The 18,916-nt window shown below is 53.4% G+C and overlaps 2 protein-coding genes across 5 annotated transcripts in view; one reads left to right on the top strand and one right to left on the bottom strand.

Annotated features, from left to right (window-relative positions):
• Nucleotides 1-552: 552 nt before the first annotated feature.
• YARS1 (tyrosyl-tRNA synthetase 1) lies at nucleotides 553-17,921 on the bottom strand. Its single transcript, XM_053267766.1, has 14 exons — nucleotides 17,771-17,921; nucleotides 14,554-14,652; nucleotides 11,698-11,844; nucleotides 9,255-9,430; nucleotides 8,203-8,332; nucleotides 6,576-6,656; nucleotides 5,653-5,745; nucleotides 4,739-4,874; nucleotides 4,488-4,573; nucleotides 3,846-3,981; nucleotides 2,297-2,394; nucleotides 1,958-2,151; nucleotides 1,595-1,736; nucleotides 553-1,192 (listed from the first exon to the last, which is right to left on the bottom strand). Exons 2-14 carry the CDS (start codon nucleotides 14,608-14,610, stop codon nucleotides 1,082-1,084), a joined length of 1,587 nt encoding a protein of 528 aa, XP_053123741.1. The 5' UTR covers nucleotides 14,611-14,652; nucleotides 17,771-17,921; the 3' UTR covers nucleotides 553-1,081.
• Nucleotides 17,596-18,916, top strand: part of S100PBP (S100P binding protein) — a 19,511-nt gene continuing 18,190 nt past the window's right edge. Inside the window, exon 1 of one of the 4 annotated variants that reach the window (XR_008310789.1) lies at nucleotides 17,596-18,025. Coding sequence is in view for 1 of the 4 variants with exons in the window: in XM_053267767.1 (XP_053123742.1) it covers nucleotides 18,013-18,025 (13 nt within the window). In the remaining 3 variants the exon portion in view is untranslated. The remainder of the gene's footprint in view (nucleotides 18,026-18,916) is intronic. The other 3 variants (XM_053267767.1, XM_053267768.1, XM_053267769.1) reach the window with 3 other exon arrangements.

Raw genomic sequence — 18,916 nt, 5'->3', positions numbered from 1 at the left:
AGTCCAAGAAGTGTGATGGGGTAGGGGTGGGCAAGGGCCCCAGAACATCAAGAGCTCCCAGCAAGCCCAGAGCCATGAAGGCCCCCTTACCACCAGGTAGCAGCCACGCGATCTGTTGGGACTTGAATGCACATTCCTCAGCCTGTGAACAAGCAGGGGTCTCCCCTGCCCCACGGCGCTTTGGGGGCAGGCACAAGCCCCACACGGAGGCAGAGGGGATGCCAACACCCACGACGCGCTACCTCCCTTCTCTTGGCCTTTCACGGAAAATGACCAGAGAGTGTGCCTGTACTCCATGACTTTTCTCTCATGGGGGATGTTTTTAAGGGGCAAGAACGGCAGCTCTTTTCTTGGGGGCACAAGCACCAATTGCTGCAGGTAGGACAGCGCCTGTTCTCTAAGAAGGGATTGCCTGTGTTCTCATTCAGGCTGTAGGGGGCGTTCTTTGGGCAGGGAGGAGCTGTGGCAGAATTTGGCGGCTTTCCTGAGTGACGCTGGGCCAACCCAGTGGAGGCTCCATGCAGCTGCTACACACACACACACACACAGAGCAAGAAGCACAGAATGACACTTTATTGAGAATGCCGCGCTTGTCATGGGGAACCATCATCATTGCTAACCGGAGAGGACACCCCAGTTCTCCTCCGCAGGTGACCTGGGCAAAAGCAGCAAATGCTGAAAGGAAGAGTGTGTGAAGCCCAGGCCCGACCACAACAGGGCAGGCAGGAGGGGCTGAGAAGGGGATAGGCCTCTGGCCCCCACACCCCTGCAAAGGGCAGATCCGTTTCAGCAGCTTGACATCCCTCCTGGAAGCCTTGGAAAGTGTGTATGGGTGGTGGAGGGGGGAGGAGGTGTCCATCCTTGCCCAGAGCAAGTCCGATGAAGCAAGGGGCTCTTTCCTCCCCGAGATAGAGAGCCACCTCTCCCTTGAAGAAGTGCCCCCCTGCCTGCCTCAAAGCCAGGAAGCCAAGTCTGTTCGCTTGTCGTGGGCGGAGAGTGCCGCGGAAGTGCAATGGATGATCGATGGGCGACGGAGGGACAGGGACTGGCACATGGTAGATGGAAGGAGGGGCCCAGGCCGTTAGCGGATGCCGCCACCCTGCAAGGTCTTGGCCGTGACTCTCCCCAGCTTGGTCATGAAGCTCTTCCCCTTCCACTGAGCCACACGGTCTTCAGAGATCAGGAAGTCCGCCTAGCAAGGAGGGAGGGAGGGAGGGAACAGGCCAGGTGGGAGGGAGCAGGCCAGAGAGCCCTCACTCCATGCAACTGGGGCCCCCGTCAGAGATGCCCCAAGCAGAAGGTCCCCGGCTCCATTGCTGGCCGCAGCTCCAGGTCAGGCAGGCAAAGACTCCTGCCTGACACCTTGGAGAGCCGCTGCCAGTCAATGAAGACAGCAGTGAGCGAAAGGGGCAAAGCGTCCGACTCCAGCTCTGGCAGCTTCACGAGCAGCCCTTACGCCTGCTTTGCATGCAGCAGCCCCCAGGCTGAGTTCCTGCCCCAAACCTTGGAGAGCTGTTGCCAGTCAACGCAGACAAGACGGAACAAGGGCCTGACTGGGGATAAGGCGGCCTCCAGCCGCGTCCGCCCTGCTCACCTGCAGCTTCTCAAAGACCTTCTTCTTGGGCTTCAGTTCTTCGTCGGGCTGGCCTCTCTCGTAGCCTTCCACAAAGACGCGTTCTCCGGGGCAGGAGCCGGGCGGGGGGTCCAGGGGCTCTATGTGGCCGGGCTCCCCGTTGCTGGGGGTGGGAGGGGCAGGGGAAGGAGGAGGAAAGGTGGGGCACGGTTAGAGGACAAGCCAGCGGCAACCAGTCTCTCTCCTGGCTTCCTACACAGTCTGGTGGGCTAGTGCCAGCCACCCCTCCCAGCCCCACACATGAGGAAGGGCAGAGGTGCCGGGCAGTCCCCTCCCTCTGCAGCCGCCAAGGTCCTCTCAGCCCTCCCCCCCCACAAGACACACCTGCATGCGCAGAGCAGCATGGCCTGGGACTCCACCCCGCGCATCTTCTGGGGCTTGAGGTTGCACACCAGCACCACCAGCCTGCCCTGCAGCTCCTCTTTGGGCACGGACTCCACCAGGCCGCTGACCACCGTCCGAGGCTGGGGCTCCCCCACGTCAATCTTCTCCACATACAGCATGTCTGCGTCAGGATGCTGAGGGCACAAGAGAAGCAGCATCAAGGCCCAGGGCCCCCGGAGGCTGGGGGCTGGCTGAAACCCCCCCCCCTCGGCCCCGAGACTGCTGCCCTGGCAGGCCCGCAGCTCCAGCCGCAAGGACCGAGACGCAGGGCCCTCGCACCTTCTCCACGCTGAGCACTTTGCCGACACGCAGATCCACCCGGGATGGGACGAGCTCCTCAGGGTCCAGGTTCTTGGCAGGGCCCTTCACCGCTGGCTCTGCAGGGAACAGAGAGGGCCACTCTCAGGGGAGCGGCGTCTCCAAGAACGAGGGACTGGGTAGGAGGAGAGGCAGGGGGCAGGTTTCGAGCACAGCAGCAGGTCTGCTGCTGAAGGCCGTCAGCTGCCAAGAAGTGTAGGCAAGCCAGTCTGAGTTAGGCACAAAGGAAGCTGCCATCTACTGAGTCAGACCGTTGGTCTATCTAGCTCAGTATTGTCTTCACAGACTGGCAGCAGCTTCTCCAAGGTTGCAGGCAGGAGTCTCTCTCAGCCCTATCCTGGAGATGCTGCCAGGGAGGGAACTTGGTAGCTTCTGCATGCAAGCAGGCAGGGGCTCTTCCACTGAGATATGAACCCATCCCGAGGGGAGTATCTTACAGTGCTCATAAGTAGCCTCCCATTCAAATACAAACTAGGGTGGACCCTGCTTAGCCAAGGGGACAATTTACATTTATTCCCACAAGACAGAGCTGGTCTTCGTCCTCAGAGGAAGGGCGAGTGATGAGCCATCGACAAGGAAAGGCAAGCAAGATGATTGGGACCTGAGCGCCTGCCTTAGGCACAAGGAAAGGCTACAACACCTGGGGCTTTTTAGCTTGGAGTGCGGGGGGCAGGGGGGAGACAACCAAAGGGAGACCTGACAGAGACCTGTAAAATTATGCATGGTGTGGAAAGGGTGGAGAGGGAGAGAAAGGTTGCCCCCTCTCTCACACCACCAGAACCAGGGGTCATCCTATGAAACTGATGGCCAGGAAATTTAGGAACCCTAACCCTCTTTCAAATCAATCTATGGAATTCTTTGACACAGAGTGTGGTGATGGCCACCAGCCTGCATGGCTTTAAGCAGGGCTTGGACACATTCGTGGAGGACAGGTTACTCTCCTTGATGGCTAGAGGCTGCCTCCTGGCTCAGAGGCGAGATGCCTCCAAATACCAGCTGCAGGAGAGCAACAGCAGGAGAAAGGGCATGCCTTCGTCGTCTCTTGCTTGTGAGCTTCCTGGAGGCACCGGATGGGCCACTGAATGAGACTTACACGGGGCTCGGCGTGGATTTCAGGATGCACTCTGGGACAAACAATAAGGGCTGCCCCCCATGTTTAGAAAACACCAAGGCTGGTAGTTCTTCCCTGGAGAGCGGAACACAGCTCCAGTCTGATGCCTGGCGTGCTCCAGAAGGAGACGACTGCCCAGACAAGGTGGCCCTCTGAGCCTGGGATGCAGCTGCAGTGCAGGGACAGGGTTGCTGAACCTGGAAGGAGCCCGGCCACGTGGGAGGAGGAGGCCTCTCTGGTGCTGATGGACGGGCCGGCCGGCCGGCCAGCGCTCTCAGCTGCTGGCAGACGGACCTCAGCAGGCATGGCTGGTTTGGCTACCAGGGAATTGGTGCCTTGGGGAGGCCAGGTCTTGCACTAGGAGGCCAGGGGTGGCTGCTGGTGCCGTTGTGCCCTTACTTGCTTTGGAAGGATCGGGATACGCAGAGCTGGCGAGTTTCTTCATTTGCGGGCTGCTAAACTTCTCTCGGATGGGCTCAAGAAGCTTATTCAAGGCCACCTCCACCGAGTTCTTCAAGTCCCCCGGGTGGACCACCTGCCGCCAGGAAGGGAGATGGAGATCAGCCCCAGCCCCACCTTCTCCTCCAGCACAGCTGAGCAAGAACCTCCACTGTGCAAGGCCCAGGGGAATGAAGGAGATGTGAGCCCATTCGGTTTCCCCTGCATGGGCCTTCCCTCGGAGGGCAGCCCTGGTGGAACACGGTTGGTGGGAGAGAAACGTAAAATCCAAATTGTGCCGAAAAGTAGCTTTTCACACGTCTAGCAGATAACAAGTTCTATGGAAATGTCTTTGCTTTGTATTCATGGCAGAGGTGGTGTTTGGGGGAGTGCAGAAGCCTGACTGCAAGGCTAGGCCCTCCCCTGTGACTCCACTGGGCCCCCCCAGCAGACCTTCAGAGAGAAAGATCAAGGCTCCTCACTGGCACAGGACGGCTCAAGCCCTCTGCACAAGCCACTCAGAAAGGGGCCTTTCACCCATGCAAACCAGTGGTGGTGGCAGAATCTCTTCCCAGTTCCCGCTCCTGGCCCCACATCTCTCACCTCGTCCGCAAAGTCCTTCTCCAAGTCCCCATAGCTGGTGTAGGTTTTGTTCCCTCCCCACTTCTCATCTCGGAGAATCACAAATTCTGTGCAGGGGAGAGGGAGGAAAAGGGCAGGTTTGGAGGGCTGCATTAGCATTGACTGTAGACGCATTCAAGCATCTACAACGTGGCCACTACAACCAGGCATGATGGGAGCGGTAGTCCAACAATAGCTGCAGCGCCCCAGGCTGGGGACGCCCGGAGCATCACCTGATTTGAGGGGGAAGAGCACGTGCTTGATGAAGGAGAGGACGCCGTTGTTCTCCACGTTCCCGGGCTCACAGAAAGCCTTCTTCAGCTTCTTCTTCACGTCCTCCTTGCGATCCAAGAGGTCAATCTTGGACTCCTGGGAGAGAGGAGGGAGGGGACACTCCTGGAATGGGCCACCATGGCTGGACCACAGAGCTAGTCCAGCGCCAGGCCGTTTATTGAAGGACATCAGAACAGCCTTGCTGCTGGATCAGGCCCAAGGAAGCCTCTCTGTCTCCCCACAGTGGCCCACCAGATGCCGCTGGGAAGCCCACAGGCAAGAGGTGGGTGAGGACAGGCCCTCTCTCCTGCTGTGGCTCCTCTCCGGCACCTGGGATGGAGAGGCAGGACTGAAAGGGTCCACGGCAGAACGGTTGGGCTGGGGCGGAACCAAGGATGGGCTGCAGATCCCTGCGTGAGGCAACAAGAGGGCCTCTGCCCAGCACTTGGGGCACTGCTCCCTCTCAGGACAAAGATCCCTTGTGTGCTTGTCCCCCACAAGCACACAAGCCCGGGCCAGAAGTGCAACAACTAAAGTTCCCCGCAAGGCTCCCTCCCTTGGAGGCACCGAGTGCAGCATCTGTCAAAGCCGCTTGCTGGATCCCCCGAGCCAGTCCTAGGTCAGCCCAGGTTGCTCGGACGGCTGGTTTGCCTCCCCGCGTACCTTCGGCTGCTCCCCAGCTGCGTCCCCACCGACCCCCACCGTGGGAGGAGTCTGGGAAGTGACAGCGCCAGCAGAGGTCACCATGGCAAGAGGCTGAAGGAGACAGACGGCTTTCCTGGCCAGCCCAAGGAGTCTCACCCGCACCCCCCTTTGAGATTTCCACGCTGCAGGGTTGGGTTGCCCCGGGCAAGAGTCGGCTGTGGGAACCCACCTCTTCGGAAGAGCTCATCTTGCTGCCCGTCAGACCTGGCACCATGGGGTTCATCAGGTGTATGCGCTTGGCGTAGCCCAGGGAGGGGAGGTACTGCAGGGAGACACAACACGAGTGGTTTGAGTGGGCTGCGAGGAGAAGACGGAGGGGCTTGGAAGAATAGACCACCTCCTGCCTCCAGTGATCTCTCTAATTTTTTTGATCTGTGTGCAGAATGAGTCGGAGAGGAGAGCTGGTCTGGTGGTAGCAGGCATGACTTGTCCCCTTAGCTAAGCAGGGTCCTCCCTGGTTGCATATGAATGGGAGACTAGAAGCGTGAACACTGGAAGATCTTCCCCAAAGGGGATGGAGCCGCCACTCTGGGAAGAGCAGAAGGTTCCAAGTTCCCTCCCTGGCAGCATCTCCAAGATAAGGCTGAGCGAGATTCCTGCCTGCAACCTTGGAGAAGCCGCTGCCAGTCTGTGAAGACAATACTGAGCTAGATAGACCAAGGGTCTGACTCAGAATATGGCAGCTTCCTATGTCCCTATGAGTTTTGTTCTGGGTAGGAGTATCAAGGCAGTGTGTGCACACCTGCATTCAGAGTGAGGCCTTCCTGATTCAACCTGAGCAGGATCTAAAATGAACTGAGTGGACATCAAAACATGTGTGAGTGTGGGCATGCCTTAGAGGGAACACTGCCCTCCTCCCTGACATCCAAGGCCCTCTCCAGAACTCTCCTGTGCCTTCCCACAGCTGTCATTCACATCAACAAGGCCTGTGCACCAGCTGGATTAGCAAGAGAGGGGCTGTCTTTGGGTTTTCTGTTGAAATATTTTGGGCCAGCCCTGGGGTAGGCAAGAAGACCAAGGGAAAACAAAGAACCATCCCGGGGGCCCTTAAAACCAGCTACATGGTTGGCCAAGTGAAGCCTCGGCTCTAACCTTTTCTGCAAAGGTGAAGATTTTCCTCTGGTCCACTCCTCCAAACTGTGCATCAACTTTCAGGTACTCTTCATCCAGTGCCTGCAGGGATGTACATACATAAGGCCTTCATAAACACCAGCTGATTTCAGCACTGGAACTGAAGCTATAGATCAAGAGCTATAACCATTGAGCCCTGCCACATCTTGTGGCAGCAAGTTTCAGAGGGCAATTGTGCAGAAAGCAAAAATTCCCGACATTTAAACTTATTGCATACCCATTGCATCAAACGCACTCTAGTTCAACCACAATCAAATTTCCTAGTGTAGACTTTTTGTTTTAAGTGGCCTTTACACTAAAGGCTCAAGACCAGCAGAAACAAGCATCTAGGATTCTCTCAGGCACCGTGCAAGTAGTCAGTCTTTGCAGCACACAGAAGCAGAGCAGAAATAGTGAGTGGGATGGAGACGAGATGCAGAAACAGCATAAACAAAAAACCACAAAGGCAGGGCCATAACTGAGCAGACCAAGAAGTTCAGAGAAGCGATGAACCGGTCTAATTTGGAAGATACCATAAGAGCAAGAAAGAGAAAAACAAGAGAAGGAGAGATCAGGAGTGAAAGGTTCCAGAGGCCTGGAGGAGGAGGAGATACAAAACAAAGCCTCCCGAGGGGTCTCTCCACCATCATGAAGCTCACCTGTCCACCTACCCAGGATGTGTGGCGGCAAAGGAGCGGGCTGTATCAGAGTTAGGAGATTCAGGCTGAGGCTCCGTAAGGACCAGAAAATGGGGAGCCCAGCAGGACGGCAATTATAAGGCCATTTTTATTTTATTCATTCATTCATTCATCTTTGTATGTCACTGGATTGAGATAGATATCTACCTACATCACATGTGATAAGCACTGCTGCTTGCTCTCCAAAGCTTGGAGACTAAGGGGCAAGTCACACACTCATCCTCTCAGTGGGGCAGAGGAAAGGGAACTGCCTGCCACGCGTGTGCCCAGCCAAGCACACAGGGCAGCACTGGCCAATCTGAAGCGGGGCAGCTGCTGGTGGACTACAACTCCCATCATCCCTTGCCACAAGAGACTGCAGTGGGGTGATGGGAGTTGTAGTCCAACAGCAGCTGGAGAGCCTCAGGTTGGCCACCCCAGTCAACCAAACACACTTACTGAAGGCCCAGTCCGTGCTCTCTCCCACCCACCTCTTTTTGGTTTGTAAGGAGTGGGGTGTATTGCATAAGTCAGCCAAGCATGTGTACAGTCCCATAGGGGGAGAGCTGGTCTTGAGGTAGCAAGCAGGAAAACGTTCTCTTTGCTAAGCAGGGACCACCCTGGTTTGCATTTGAATGGGAGACTACACGTGCGAGCACTTGAAGATATTCCCTTGAGGGCATGGGGACGCTCTGGGAAGAGCATCTAGGTTCCAAGTTCCCTCCCTGGCAGCATCTCCAAAACAGGGCTGAGAGAAATTCCTGCCTGCAACCCTGGAGAAGCCGCTGCCAGTCTGTGTAGACAATACTGAGCTAGATGGACCAAGGGTCTGGCTCAGTATAAGGCAGTTTCCTGTGTCCCCATATACATTCTAGAACCAATATTCCGGGGCACAGCAGAAGTCTCTCTTTCCACACCCCTTGGCCAACTACCTGCAGTCCTGGGTAGAGGAGGCCACTCAGCAAGGGATGCTCCACCTGCTTCACCACTTCCGCGCCGGCTTTCTTGGCGTCATGCTGGGTCACAACCGAGGACAGCCGGTAGACATCCAAGGTATATTCCCTGAGGAAAGAGCAGACAGGGTGTTGGTGTGGCAGAGTGGAGGGGCACCAAAAATGCAGAAGAGCAAAACATCTCGCTGCTAAACAAAGCCTCATGGCATTAGATTCAGCTTTAGGAGGGCTTCTCCTTCCAGCAGAAACATCAAGAGCTCCTGAAGTGCTCTTAGAAGTGCAAAGCCCTCTGCGTAAGGGAGCATCCCTCCTTGTTCTGAGACAAAGATTTACTCTGACATGTACAGGACACCCCTGAGCGGGAGAGGAGTGTGCTGGCCAAGAATGTATGCTTTATCCCAGTCGGGACTCTCACCCAACAAAGTGGACGCCTGTGGTCCTGGGCTAACCTCTAATCATAAATGATGATGATGATGATGATGATGATGATGATGATGATGATTCTTTGCTCCCCTAATATCTCTTTTATTGCAAGAATCAAAGAGAATAACACAAGCAATCATCAAACATTGACTGAGGGTCAAGGCACACACTTAAGTCCAGGTATCCAGTTTCAAAGACAGGAGCAAGCACAAGTGCAAGAAAATACAAAAGGCAAGCTTCGGGATGAAAACCGATTCCTCTCTCCTAAAGCACAGGCGCGGCCTGCAACGCAATCTCCTTCCCGGATGGATTCACTCCAGATCTCTCCCCTCTGTCTTGAGGACACTGCCCAGGCCTCTGAGAGGCCCCTCCACGAGCACCGTCCCCCACCCCAACTCAAGACAAGCCAGAAGCCCATGAGCTCCATGCTTGGCCTTGTTCTGACCCGGCGGGGAGAGGCGAAGGCCAGGGTGCTCCACAACAGCAGTCCCTGCAAAAGCTGCCCCAAACGGCCGGAGCCGTGTTCAAGATGGCTCTTTTGCCCAGCTGAGGCTGGACACCCACCAACATGTGAGTGCTGCCCACAAGACCCGCCTAAACGGACTCACTTGCCCAGCTGATAGTCCGTCCCGCGGATGAACCGGAGCTTCTCCAGTGGCACCCCGATGCTCTCCAGCATGGCCTTGATCACGTTCTCGTAATACTGGGTCCGCAGCTCCAGCAGCTCCCACGGCGCCTTCATGTTGTCCAGGTATGCATGGAGGTCAGCAAACAGGATGGTCACCTGGGAAGGGAAGAGCACAAGCAGGCCGGGGTGCCTCTTCAGCCAGCTCAGACGCACCCCCTCTGGATACCCTTTGAGAAGGCAACGGGGACCCAGCCACAACATCTGTACACCTAGACCGGGGGGGTGGGCAACCAGAGGTTCCCTGGCTGTTATCAAATTACAACTCCCATCATTCCCAGTTGCGATTTATTGCGGCAGGGGATGATGGGAGTTGTAGTCCGACAACACTGGAGAGCCTCAGGCTGGCCACCTTTGACCTCGATATTAGCAAGCCCCCATAGGTAAGGATTCATTACCTATGTGCAACGAATGTGTCAAGAAGCAGAGAGGGAGGAAATACCCCAATATGAACCACATTTATCTGAGGTTAATCTCCAGTTACTCAATACTTCCAGTGCCTGCTGAAGATCACAGGCTAAACACCTTTGGACTAGCTCCCAGGGTTATTTGTGTCTTCTCTTTCTGGAGATATACAAATCTTTGCTTCTATTTGCTTGTATCTTTCAGGAGATAAACAAATCTTTGTTTGAACTGTGTTTGTCCAGTTAGCACAGCGATTGAGAGAAATTAAAAGCCACAAGGTCAGGCATAGGAAACGGCCTGACACAGAGTCAGACAGTGGTCCTTTCAGAACTGTCTATTCCGATCAGCACAGGGTCTCCAGGGTTTCAGGCAGGGGGTCTTTGCCCAGCTCTGCTTCTTGTCAGAGATGTTCAAGGGACTGATTACTGGGAATCAAAGGGAACCAGAAGTCTAGGGTGTTCATTTGTTGCACACTCACCCAAAGAAGCAAGACAGTCCACAAGTTATCAAATACAAGAACTTTATTCTCACCAGACCTGACAGGAGCAGTTAACAACACAGCCGTCACCTTCTTAGGAGGAGAGCTGGTCTTGCGGTAGCAAGCATGAATTGTCCCCTTAGCTAAGCAGGGTCTGCCCTGGTTTGCATTTGAATGGGAGACTTGATGTGTGAGCAGTGGAAGATCTTCCCCTCAGGGGATGGAGGTGCTCTGGGAAGAGCATCTAGGTTCCAAGTTCCCACCCTGGCAGCATCTCCAAGATAGGGCTGAGAGAGACGTCTGCCTGCCAGCAACCTTAGAAAAGCTGCTGCCAGTCTGTGTAGGCAATACTGAGCTAGATGGACCAAGGGTCTGACTCAGTATATGGCAGCTTCCCATGTTCCTACATGTGCGAGCACTCTAAGATATCCCCCCTAAGGAATGGGGCCACAGCTCAGTGGAAGAGCACCTGCATACTTGCAAGCAGAAGGTCCCAAGTTCCCTCCCTGGAGGTATCTCAAGTTCCTATCTGCCTCGCAGCAGATAGGGCTGAGAGAGACTCCTGCCTGCAACCCTGGAGAAGCCGCTGCCAGTCTGTGAAGACAATGCTAGATGGACCAATGGTCTGGCCTGGTAGAAGGCAGCTTCCTATATTCCTAACCACACAGGACCGACTGGATCCCTGGCACCAACAAGTCACTGAGTCAAACACACAGACTCCAGTATTGGAAGGCCAGGCAGCAAAGCGTATGGACAAGACAGAGAGACCCCAAAGCTCCGTAGACCACCTTCCCCTTATTTTTGTACCCCATCTTGGGTAACCTTTCACCTAATTACCTACCCCCATGTTTCGTTCCCAATGATTGGTCGGTATCCCAAAATTGTCTTGGGCAGGGGAGCAAGCTTGTCCCCTGCCCCAGCCGCTGATGCCCCCTATATCAGCACAAAGGACACCTTCACCACCATACTCTTCACTGCAGCATGTCCTCTGGCAACCCTTCTTGACAGAAGTGGATGGCATGTGGGCAACCCCTGTTCCCACACCCGGAGACGTGGAGATAGACCACAGCTCCGTGGAGGAGCCCCTGCTTTGCACCCAGAAGGTCTCAGGCCCCATCCCTGCCAGCAGCATCTTCAGGGAGGGCTGGGAAATGCAGAGCCACTGCCCATCCGTGCAGACAAGACTGCGCTGGATGCACCGTTGGTCTGCCTCTGTGGAGGGCTGCTACCTATGTAACCCATGGCCCAAGTTCCGCTGACAGGGATCCTGGGTGTGGATGCATGCACATACACACACGTTCTCAATGTGGGGTCTCTAGATGTTATTGGACTTCAACTCCCATAGTTCCCAGCCCCAGTGGCCTTTGGTTGGGGATTATGGGAGTTGAAGTCCAATACCATCTGGGGACCCAACGTTGAGAATCCCTGCACTAGGACACCCATTTTGCAACTGGACAGCAGCCAAGGCAGAAGCCGTCTGTACCTCACACCCGGCCTTGAGGAAGTCCGCGATTTTGGACATGGGCACAAAGTAGGCGATGTGAGGCTTGCCCGTGGTGGCTGTCCCCCAGTAGATCTTCAGCTCCCGCTCTTCCAAGATGGCCTTCAGCTTCTCATCACCAAGAACCTCCTGCCAGCGAGAAACAGACCGATTCAGCGTTTCTGTGGGAGGAGTAAGGACTCCAACCGGCAACGTGGTGACTCTCTTCCAGATCACTCCCAGAGCACAGCTGTTTTGCCCGTGTGTGCAACAAGCGGCCGAGGGAGGCTTGTGTGCAAGCCCCAGACACATCCCCACAGCCCAGCTTGACATGGGCATTTTGGTAATCAGGAAATCGGTCTCTGGGCTGGGGCGAGAGAGCATAATTTATTGTAAATACACCGCCCTGAGTCTGTGGATTGGGCAGTATGTTCAATCTTCTAATAAAATTAAATTAAAAATGAAGAACAAAGATGAGGAAAGGACTTTTTAGCTTAGAAAAAAGGCAGGTAAGGGGGGGACGTGATTAGAGGTGTATACAATTATACACGGTGTGGGTCAGGCGGACAGAGAGAAGTTTTTCTCCCTCTCAGAATGTTAGAACCCAAGGTCATCCATTGAAGCTCAATGCTGGGAGATCCAGGACAGACAAGAGGCAGTACTTCTTCATACTGTGGGATTCACTGCAGCTGGATGTGGTGATGGCTACCAATCTAAACGGGTTTAAAAGGGATTTAGATACATTCATGGAGGACAGGGCTATCAACGGCGACTAGCCTGGACAGCTGTCTGTCTCCATTAGGATCAGAGGGTTCAGGCCTCTGAACACCAGCTGCTAGGGTGGTGTAGTGGTTAGAGTTCTGGACTAGGACCGGGGAGACCCAAGTTCAAATCCCCATTCAGCCATGAGACTTGTTGGGTGGCTCTGGGCCAGTCACTTCTCTCTCAGCCTGACCTACTTCACAGGGTTGTTGTGAGGAGAAACTTAAGTATGCAGTACACCGCTCTGGGCTCCTTGGAGGAAGAGTGGAATATAAAGTGTTAACAACAACAACAACAACAACAACAGGGGGTGGGAGGAGGCAGCCTTGCCCTCCTTCCCCCGCATGCAGGCTTCCGGCTGCACCTGGCTGGCCGCTGCATGAAGCAGGATGCCTTTGGCCTGATCCTGCAGGGCTGTTCTGGTGTCGTTCAGTAATCCCCAGCCTGTGTGCCATCAATCATTAAAGTCGCCTGTCAGCCCACAGCCCCATCCACTGCCTCTCTGCAGGACGGACTGCTCTGGCTCGCCTCTTCCAATCCAATCAGCAGGGCAGCTGATTCTGCATCCTTTTTCCTGCATGGGGTGCATCTGGATTGTTTAATCACTTCAAGTGCAAAGCCTCTCTTGTCCTTGGAAGAAGCTGCCAGTTCCATCCCTAGGCAAATTATTCTGGGCTGTTTCTTTTCAATCAAGACTGATTCCCACATTGATGATTCCAGTATCTCTATACACATATCAAGAGGAGGGAGCTCTCTGTTTCTGTCAATGGAATGCTTACAGACTTGATTGGGTGATGTCAGACATCCTTCTCTCTCTCCGTCTCCCTCCCCTTTTAATACACAGCCTGTGAGAGAGCCCTCCATGACTCAAGAGATTGCTTCCCTCAAGCAACCCCACCCTTTCTCCTTCAAGCTCTCTTATGCTTGGAACTGTCTCCTAGGAGACCTTGGGATGCCACCTCTGACTTTCTTGAAATCCCTTCTTAAAATACCTCTTTGCCGTGAAGGCTTCGGCACAACCACGTAGACCCATCCCCTACAGCTCAAATATGTGTGACTGAAATAATCACATATCCTTCCTCCCCTGTTTATCCCAACTGCATTTTTCAGCTCTTCCTCTGTAGTCTCCCTTGTGCCATTTACTAGACTGCAAGCCCTTTGGGGCAGGGACCTACTCTCCTCTTTCTTTGTAAAGTCCCTCGTACACAGATGGTAGTAACAACAACAACAACTAAAGAAAGTCCAGGTAAAGCTGCCATATGGCTTTTCTCTTCCCTGCTGTGCATCCCTTCCCTGCCTCCTTCTCCAAATGCTCAGACTGAGCTGGCAACGCCGCCCCCCCCCCCCCGGAAACACCAGCTGCGTGTGAATACAATTAAACTTTGTGCAATGCTATCGCAAGTGGCAAACCCAAGGGCACAACAGGGGAAAGCAACAAACCAAGGTCAAGCAGTGACTCAGCTCCACAGCCATAGCAAACGGAGCCATTTGGTTTCTAATCTGAATTCAACATCCTGCAATTTGCCAAGGCAAGGAGCAAGAGCTGAGTAATCCTTCCATTGTTTAGACACTTCCAAGATAAAATCTTGGAAAATTCTTTTTATATGCATGAACTCGGAGACAACCCAAACCGTGATTTCACTGGCCATTTGGATCAGTGCAGCACAGAGGTTGAGTTTGGGCACAGGACACCCAGGTTCAAATGCTCAGTCACAAGCCCACCAAAAGGGCCCTTGGAAAGGTTCTCTTCCCCCTGATCTGTCTTCATGGCTATCTCCTTCTCTGGAACCTGTGGCTGTTTTTTATCCTTTCAGGCTTTTACCCCGTAGGAGTTGCCAATCTCTCTGCTTTCCTGCTGCTCTATCTTTGTCTTGTTATGGCTGCTGCTTTGTGGTGATTTTATCGTTTTTAACTGATGTTAATATGTTAATGAGATTTTATAGAATTTTATTGTATTTTAACTTTGTAACTCATCTTGGGATGAGTTGGGAGAGCAGAAGAATATGAGCTTCAGATTCTTAACCAAGCTGATTTTGCATCTTGGTGGTCAGTAATGAACTGGGAACGAGCTTCTACTCAATTGTTCTCGTAAAATACCTGCAAGTTCCGGGTGATCAGGTGATACTTCTCCTGCATCGTCAGCTCGTGCCCCATTGTGGAGGCAGCAGCTGCTGATTCACCAAAAGCACTCAGGAACTGAAACAGAACAAGTACCAATTATTCAAGTAATAAGTGTCCATGAATGTCCAGGTTAATCTTTTGTTGATTCAGTAGACCAGTGATTCCCAACCTGGGAATAAATTGTGGCTGAGGATGCTGGGAGTAGTTGCAACATCTGGAGGAACCCAGGCTGGGAACCCCTGCAGGTAGCACTTTGAGACAAACGGTAGATGTTTTTTGTCACAACCAAACATTAGCTTTTGTGGGCACAACCAGTGTTCCCTCCAACAGGGAATTCTAGATGTTGTTGACTACAACTCCCATAATTCCCAGCCAAAGGCCATCGCAGCTGGGGATGCTGGGGGTTGTAGTCAACATCATATGTAATTCCCTGTTAGAGGGAATGGTGGGCACAACCCATTTCATTCATCAGATGGAACTAACTTAATTGCTATCTTAACTGGTGAGAAACTTAACTGTTAGCATCTAAAGAAAGTGGAGTATTATTCAGGAAAGCGAATGCTCATTTGTAACAACCACCAAAAATTACAGTTCTTCTCAAAGTGCTCCCTGTTTACCCTACATTATCCAAAGAAAAGCAGATGGCATCAGAGAGCAGCTAGCCTTTAGAGCAACTAGATGGCTGATCAAATTTTTTAAAAAATTCCAACTCTAAAATTCTCCAATTCTAGGAATTCCCAGTTAACTGTTGTGAAGGGCGTGGGGGCTGCTTATCCCCGTCAAAACCTGTTACGCTATAACCTGTTGATGGCTACTATCTGCTATCTTCAGATTCAGAAGCAGTGTATCTCCAAATCCCAGCTGCAGGGAACCACGGCATGCCTTCATCTCCTGCTTGAGGGCTTCCCAAACAGGATGCTGGATTACATGGACATTGGCCTGATCCAGCAGGATTCTGTTAACATTCTTAATGAGGATGAGGCAGAAACTCAATGGCAGAGTGCTTCGCTTTGTTTGCAGAAGGGCCATGAAATATTTGATTACCGATTAAAACTATTGTTTTCTGTGTCTCCCTCCTGACACTGTAGTGTTATGACTACGGAGCTTTGCCTATGAGCCAAGGAACATTAACTGTCTCCTTTGAGAGACAAACAAGTTAACTTGTGCCACAGTGTTTATCCAGATTGTAGGTTCAGCAGCAAAGGATGATGGAAACTTGCAAGAAGTCAAACAATGTGTGTTTGAAGCCATCGCCAGAATATTATGGAAACACAGAGAGAAAGATGCTCAGTCTTCAAGAGTATCTGTATTTTTATTAGAAAGGCAACGAGGAATGGGTGGAGGCATAAAAAACAGAAAGCTGAGCAACAGGGAAGAGACACTTTGGGGCTGATCTGCAACCAGTGGATTCTGGAGAGACCAAGGCATTGAGACTGTGTGGACAGAACTGTTCTGATTTCAAATCAGAAGCTTTAAATGCATAGCCTGTTGATGAGTGTTTGAGATAATAAACTATCTCTATGATTAAGAATACCCACCTAGTCCTCCTGCCCTATTAAAAAATAATAATATCAAGACCATCATTGCAATTCAGTCAGACTTAAGACTGAAGAGCAAATCCCTGCTAGGTGCAGTTTAGAGTTCACTCAGGAAATGGAACTCTCTTAATACAGACCCCTTAAGATTACTCCACAACAGAGCTGCTCCACTTTAGACCTCCTGCAGATGCTGGCCTACAACTCCTATAATCCCCGGCTACTGGCCACTGTGGCTGGGGATTATGGGAGTTGTAGTCACCTTAAGTGGTGCAGCAGGGAAATGCTTCACTAACAAGAAGGTTGCCGGTTCAAATCCCCGCTGGTACTATATAGGGCAGCAGCAATCTAGGAAGATGCTGAAAGGCATCATCTCATACTGCACGGGAGGAGGCAATGGGAAACTCCTCCTGTATTCTACCAAAGAAAAGCACAGGGCTCTGTGGGCGCCAGGAGTCAAAATCGACTTAACGGCACACTTTATCTTTAGTCCAAAAAAACCTGCAGGGGGTGGGGAGGCCTAAGTTGAACAGGCCTCCTCCAGAGGGATTAAGCTACAACAAAAGGCCGCTGGTTCAATCCATGACCATGGGATGATGGCAGTTGTAGCCCAACAACAGGGGGAAAGCAGTGTTCCCTCTAAGGTATGCACGTGTGAGCACGCTCACACATTTCTTGAGGTCTGCTCAGTTTAAATAGCAATAGCAATAGCACTTACATTTATATACCGCTCTATAACCAGAGCTCTCTAAGCGGTTTACAATGATTTTAGCATATTGCCCCCAACATTCTGGGTACTCATTTTACCGACCTCGGAAGGATGGAAGGCTGAGTCAACCTTGAGCCCCTGGTCAGGATCGAACTTGTAACCTTCTGGTTACAGGGCGGCAGTTTTACCACTGCGCCACCAGGGGCTCTTATTAGGAGGGTCCCACTCATTCCACACACAGATGAAAACTTTTTGAGAGAACGCTGTGGGAGAGCCTCAGGTTGGCCACCCTTCGGTCAGCTGCTCTATGCCAGCTGTTGGACAACCCTACCTTACAGGGTTGTTGTAAGGATAAGGGGAAGGTAATACTATCTGGTGCCCCGAGTTCCTAGGAAGGATAGCATAGAGGCACAGTTACAGTATATAAATAAATGGAGCTTGGCCAGATCCATTCTGGGGTCTAACACCCCAAAGTGAGCTCTCTCGTCCAGTGTCCCAGGGCCTGACGTAGCCCCCAGCAGGGCCAGTCGATGCCTGGCTGGGGAGGAACAGCTGCCAGGACGCCCAGCTGCCTTGAGCTCCCACGCCGGGGCGGGAGAGATGGGCTAGACATATACGCCTCTCGTATTTCAAGGAGGGGCAGTCGAACTGGGGAGGGAGGGGCTCCCTTCCACCCTACTGGAGACCTGGGCCCAATCGCCGCCCCCACCCACCACAGCCGCTTTTAGGGGGAGGAGCTGAATAAAACCTCCAGGGAGCCACAGGAACGCCCTGCCACTGGCGGGAGGGAGGAAAATGTCCTGAGTCAGGCTAACTCCTCCGTTCCAAACTGGAATAAGTTAAGGTTAAGACGAGATTTTAAATGGCCCGCCCCCTCCCCGGGACGGAGATCGACCCACCCCGGGGGGCAGGGGGAGGACACCGACCTCCCCGCCGCCCTCACACTCACCACCACCAGCTGCCGGGTCCTGCTTGCATCAGCTTCTCCGCCCTCGGCGCTCTGCTGCCCAGCCTGGCGACAGCCGCGCTTCTGCTGAAGGGAGCACCGAGTGACTCGATCGACAGGCGGCGGGGCTTCGGCCTCTCTCGCCGGGGGCGGGGCGAGGAGACGAAGGGGGCGTGGCCCGACAAGCTGCGCCGGAGGGCCGCGCCTGCGCCGTTGTTAACTTGGTCAGTCGCCGGGGAGCGAAGATGGCGGTAGTGGGTAAGTTCGAGGCTCCCTTCGCGCTGAGGGGGTGAGGCAAAAGGGGCGGCTGAGGACGCCGACGAGCACCCCAACACACACTCTCACGAGCACGGGGAGAGGGTCTGCCGATTTATCCCATTCCCGTAAACTGCAGTGGCAGGGTGTTCCTCTGGCTCCATATGAGGGAGGCCCACTCAGCACCCCTAAAAACGGGCTGGGGGAAAAACTTGCCTAGCTAGTGTTGCTGAAAGGGAGTAGAGACCCTCCCCAGCTCGAGTGGCCTCTCTTCCCCTGGGGCAGGGGGAATGTATAGGTTTATTTCCCCCCCCCTGCACTCATGCGTATATAAAAGCGGGGGAAACTAAAGTTCTGGTGTGAGGAAGAGGCGCGCGAAAGGGACTGAAGACGCGCGGGGCGGATCTGTTGCCAGATTTGGTTTATTTTAAGCCAAATTTTGGGTTACGGCCCATTTGACCCACGACTATACCCCTCTGGTTCTGGCAACAACGTTTAGCGTTGGCTCCCCCCGCCCCTGTTCTAGGATGGGGTGGGACCCCCCAAGTCTCCCTGCTTCCTATCTCCGCCCCTCCTGCTGATATATATGTATACAGATATTTATGTACTGTTTTTCAACAAGTGTCCAAAGCTGGTTACATAGAAAATAAATGAATAAGATGGCTCCCTGTCCCCAAAGGACTCACAATCTAAAAAGAAACACAAGATAGACGCCAGCAACGGTCACTGGAGATACTCTGCTGGGGGTGGAGAGGGCCAATTACTGATCCTAGCATGGGGTGGGAGGGACTGAGATTCCCCGCTGCAAAAGGAGGACAGGCAGGGAAATAGTGGGGACCCTGTAGATTTTTGCTGGGGGGGCTCATAAGTCATCCCCCCAACTCCTAGGTTGTC

This window comes from Hemicordylus capensis, chromosome 7 (assembly GCF_027244095.1).
Source record: "Hemicordylus capensis ecotype Gifberg chromosome 7, rHemCap1.1.pri, whole genome shotgun sequence".
Classification (NCBI taxonomy): domain Eukaryota; kingdom Metazoa; phylum Chordata; class Lepidosauria; order Squamata; family Cordylidae; genus Hemicordylus; species Hemicordylus capensis.
The sequence above is the reverse complement of the archived record's forward strand: the minus strand, read 5'-3'. Positions and strand labels throughout refer to the sequence as shown.